This window comes from Buceros rhinoceros, unplaced genomic scaffold, assembly GCF_000710305.1.
Source record: "Buceros rhinoceros silvestris isolate BGI_N320 unplaced genomic scaffold, ASM71030v1 scaffold9139, whole genome shotgun sequence".
Taxonomy (NCBI): Eukaryota; Metazoa; Chordata; class Aves; order Bucerotiformes; family Bucerotidae; genus Buceros; species Buceros rhinoceros.
Window position 1 is genome coordinate 55,571 of NW_010433241.1, and position 4,249 is coordinate 59,819.

Consider the following 4,249-nt stretch of genomic DNA (forward strand, 5'->3'; position numbering starts at 1 on the left):
GCCATTCGATGCACGGTCTGGTCACAAGACCCACCCCGTCACTCCAGTGCACATACAGCGAGAGGTGTCGGTGTCAGCCTCCGGTGCTGAACCATCCATGTGTCAGCAAAACAAACTCCCAATGAACTAGAAATTTACCTACTTCCTGACACACCATTTCTCAGCCCGTGTGCGGACATGCGAGTCCTGCTGCCCTCCTCTGAAGAGCTGTGTTGAACTTTGCTGGGGAACCTCTTCCAGCAGCGACAGACTCTATAAATAATTGTTACGTTTGAGCCAGTTGCTCAGCATTCAACTACAGGCACTCTGTTAATATTTGTTCCTTTAATTACTGTAACGACTTCACTTCCGGTGCATCATCTCTACCATGCGGAGCTCACCCGAGCGAGCCGAGCCCTGCCGGAGCTCAGCCAGCCGGTGCAGCCGTTGCTCGTTCCTGTCTTTCAACTGACCAACGTTAAGGCTGGGGAGCGAGTGCGAAGAGCAGCTGTCAGGCTGCAGCAGCGGTGTCGGGCCCTGCAGAACATCCTCCTGCGGAGAGCCCAGACATGCACAACCCCGTCAGAGCACAGAGTCCTTTGTCAGAGGGTGAACAGCCACATGGCTCTGCCTGCAGCCTCCGGCCACCGCCCTCACGTTCAAGCCAACCCCCTTCCCTACGTACAGCGCGCTCCAGAGCCGCCTGCTGCCTTTGCCTCCTCTCCCTGGCAGAGCGTGGAAGCTGTGGCAAGAGATGATCTTCTCCTATGTCGGGAAACGTTTCCCCGTTCACGCCTGGAAAAAGAGGTGAAATCGTTGTCAGTGCGATCAGAGCACAGGACACTGTTCGAACAAGCCAGTATGATTTAGTGACAGGAGTCAAAGGACTGGGAGCATTAGGCCGTCTTGCACCGAGCTGGCAGCAATCCAAAGGCAGAAGAGCAAGTGCTAGAGGAGGTGATGTGTTTGTACACTCATAACGTGGCTGAAGGGAGGGATAAACTCACCGATAAAAGCGCTGTCCGATTCCAACAGTGAATTTTTCAAGAATTCCTCAGATTCATTCCTGAACTACAAAAGTGAAACAGAAGACACACAAATTCAGGGGGCTCAGCTCTTTGAGGCCACATTATAATGAACTGCCAAGCAAACTGCAGCCCTGCCACGCTCTGCATGTTCCTGGCGGGGCGGCTACGAGCCACGGGGCAGCCCTCGGTACCTGCTGCCGTCTCCAGTGCTCAGGGGTTGAATGCCGTGTGCTGAAACCACCGCACGCAGCAGCCGCTGCCACAGAAACACAGGGGTCACTGCTGGAGACAGCTCCGCAGCAGCCAGCACCGGCACGGAGCGCTGCACCCCGGCCTTGTACCAGCATTGAAATCAAGAACCGTTCCTCAGTTTCCCGTAGCCCACCACACGTGTTCTTTCACGTTACAGCATTAGAACGAGACGTTTCTTCACAGTGATAACAAGCACTAAGAGCAGTATTTCTGTTCGCTGCACAGCTGCAGCTGCTGTTAGAAACACTCTGCTGGGGGATAATTCATGGTGAAACCACTCTGGAATCAGCAGTAGAAGCCATCAGAGGAAGCAACAGTTTTTGTACTGCAAAGCATTGCTCTGGAGAAGAGTTTTAGGCAATAAATTTCAACTATAAAATGCATTACGGTGATTTTTTTTCTCTAATAAAAAAGTTTCATTTCTGCATGTAGGTACAGTATCACCCTTGAGGCTCAAGGGCTTTGCTGCTGCACAGACTCCAGTGTTGTACAGTGTCACACTCCCATGGGATACAACCAAACTCTTCCCCTGCAGTTTGGATTAGCACAGAATTTCAATCTGACAGCACTTGGTTTGGTTGTTCTCACCAGGTCAGAAAATCAACATCCCACTGGAGACAAGAGATCTAACTCCCGACTGCCACGTGCATCGCTGAAGCCACCAGCACTTGGAGCAGCCCCCATTCCCACCCCCAGCAGCAGCCTAACGGCACAGGAATGTGAAACACGTACCAAGGGACGCGGGAAGAGGGGAGTTAAACAGCTGGACTATTGCTGTATTCAGAGATAAACAACTTGAGTGTCCAGTGTAAAGCAGCCCTGGCTCATACTGACAAGCGAGGGAGGAGACTAAGCGGACTGACTTGCTGCTGGAGCGCAGCTCCTTTCTCCAAACCAGTGAAAACACACACAATTTCTCACACTTGAAAAAGGCAAAGTAACAGAATAAAAAACCTGGTTCGTTCTTACCAGTCCCATGGTCTGTGGGCTGTTGACAGAAGCGGAATCACCCTGATCATCAAGAACAGCTGCATCGGCGAGGGGCAAACCGATGGCGTGGACATAAACACAGTTAGTGCTGGAACACACTACACGGTTTATCAGCGTATCATTGCAACAACGTGGGGCTCCACCCGTAACGGCAGGGAAACGCCACACAGCGCAGCGAGTGTTTTTAAACACCTCGATGCAGCTTGTTCTTGTTGCCTTTCGCCAGTCCCTGCAGCACTGGGGAGATCAAACAGCACCCGCAGCGTGTCACCGCTCGGAGCGCCGAGCGGGTACCAGCCCTCCTGCCGGCTGGATTCACCAGCCTCCCCCAAAGAGCAAACAGACTGGTCGCACTGGAACTGCACTGCTCAGCACCGAGCACGGCCAACCTTTCCCCGTTCAACACCCGCGGGGCACCCGGAAAAGGAACACAGCTAGTTGTGTGGCCGGTGAGAACCGGGCGTCACACCTTTAAGTGCTCAACCGCACTGAACTGTGCTGAGTTCTGAAGAACTTCTCTGTTCCCCAACAGTCAGAACCACTTCTGAGCTGCTCACAGCACTGGAAATGCTCGTAGAAAGGCCCTGTCCAAGAGTGGACTGAATAACGTAGACGCCCGCAGTCTGTGGGCAGGGCAACACACGAGGGGACCCGCGGCTGCCAACCAGGACCACGACTTTGGATGAAAAAGCACTTAAACAAAGCTGCTTTCCACAGCGTGCCCAGGAGCTCAGGCAGCGGCCCTCTTACTGTAACTCGGGTCATCCTCCCTCCCTTAGCGCGAGGGGTTTGGTTTCCTCAGCATCATCTGCACATGTTAAGTTCTAGACGTGTCACATCTCTCTTAGATTGAAAATGTTTGTGAGTTAAGAGGGTGGAGGTTAATGGCATCCGACACCCCCGGTGCTGCTAGTGCTAAACTGCCATACTTCAAACTCCGTCCGAGCTTCACAGCTAGGGCACAAAAAGCCCCAATAATGGAGAGAAACCTCTCCAAATTATCGATTGTTGTTAAAAAACCTCCAGAACTAGAGCTGGTAGTTTTTAATTCTTATCAATACAAACAAATAAACAACAACAGGAAAATTTTCACTGCAGTTCTCTGCTTCCATTCCTGACCATTCCTTCCTTACCTTCTGCTTCTCTCCTCATTCTCATTCTGTCCAGTTTCCTCTGCTGCTCCCTCAGCAGCGCCTGCTGCTGAATCTCCAGAGTCTGGTCGTCTTTCGGAGGATCAGGATACATGTGCCTCAAGCCCACGCGTGTTTCAGAATCTAGAGCAAAGATACGAAATTCAGTTTTTTCCCTAAACCAACATTTCTGAAATGCATTTTTTCAAGTACCAGCTACAAAGTCATAAAAATACTAAAACCAATGCTTTCATCAGCCAGTAGGACAAGCCACATTAGCAATGATTTTATAATTTAGTGTTTTTCTCTAGTAAAGGAGAAGCAAAAAGTTACACAGAACGGTGTTTCACTGGTGGGTAAAAAGGCGAAATCAAATTCCCTCTACTTTCGGTAACATCCCGACAGTGAGTGCGTGAGCGGCGCGGGCTGGCAGCCAGGCGAGTGCTCTGAGCGGTACCTCCGCACTACGGTGCCGGGAGCTGCCTGCACTCCTACACACAGCCAGCACCGAGACAGACACACAGACAAAACACTGCCACAGAGCGGGGGTGTGCGGGCAGCAGCTGGTGGGTGCAGAACCTGATGGGTGCTTCTGTCTTTAAATCCCGGGTGGATTCAGGTGGGGGAAGAAGCAGAAGCTTCACTACCTTCCTTCACCAGCAAGAGGAAGCTGTACCTACCTCTGCGTTTGAGCTCGTTAAATTCCCAGATGTTCTGCATGCTGACGGGATCTCGCGCCTCCTTTGACAAGGGTCTCCGGACTGGCGCCTGCAGGCGAAGCCTGGCCATCTCAAATATGTCCCTGGGATTCTTCTCTCTCCTCCCGCTGAGGGGTGGGTAAAAGGACAGAACACGGTGTAACACGAACCG

The 4,249-nt window shown here is 52.0% G+C and overlaps 1 protein-coding gene across 1 annotated transcript in view; it reads right to left on the minus strand.

Moving 5' to 3' along the window:
• CSPP1 (centrosome and spindle pole associated protein 1) overlaps positions 1-4,249 on the minus strand; it is a 35,944-nt gene that overhangs the window by 1,167 nt on the left and 30,528 nt on the right. Inside the window, exons 26-31 of the mRNA XM_010144037.1 lie at positions 4,060-4,205; positions 3,369-3,523; positions 2,229-2,270; positions 987-1,050; positions 665-774; positions 381-531 (exon numbers count right to left, since the gene is read on the minus strand). Of these exons, the coding sequence (XP_010142339.1) occupies positions 381-531; positions 665-774; positions 987-1,050; positions 2,229-2,270; positions 3,369-3,523; positions 4,060-4,205 (668 nt within the window). The remainder of the gene's footprint in view (positions 1-380; positions 532-664; positions 775-986; positions 1,051-2,228; positions 2,271-3,368; positions 3,524-4,059; positions 4,206-4,249) is intronic.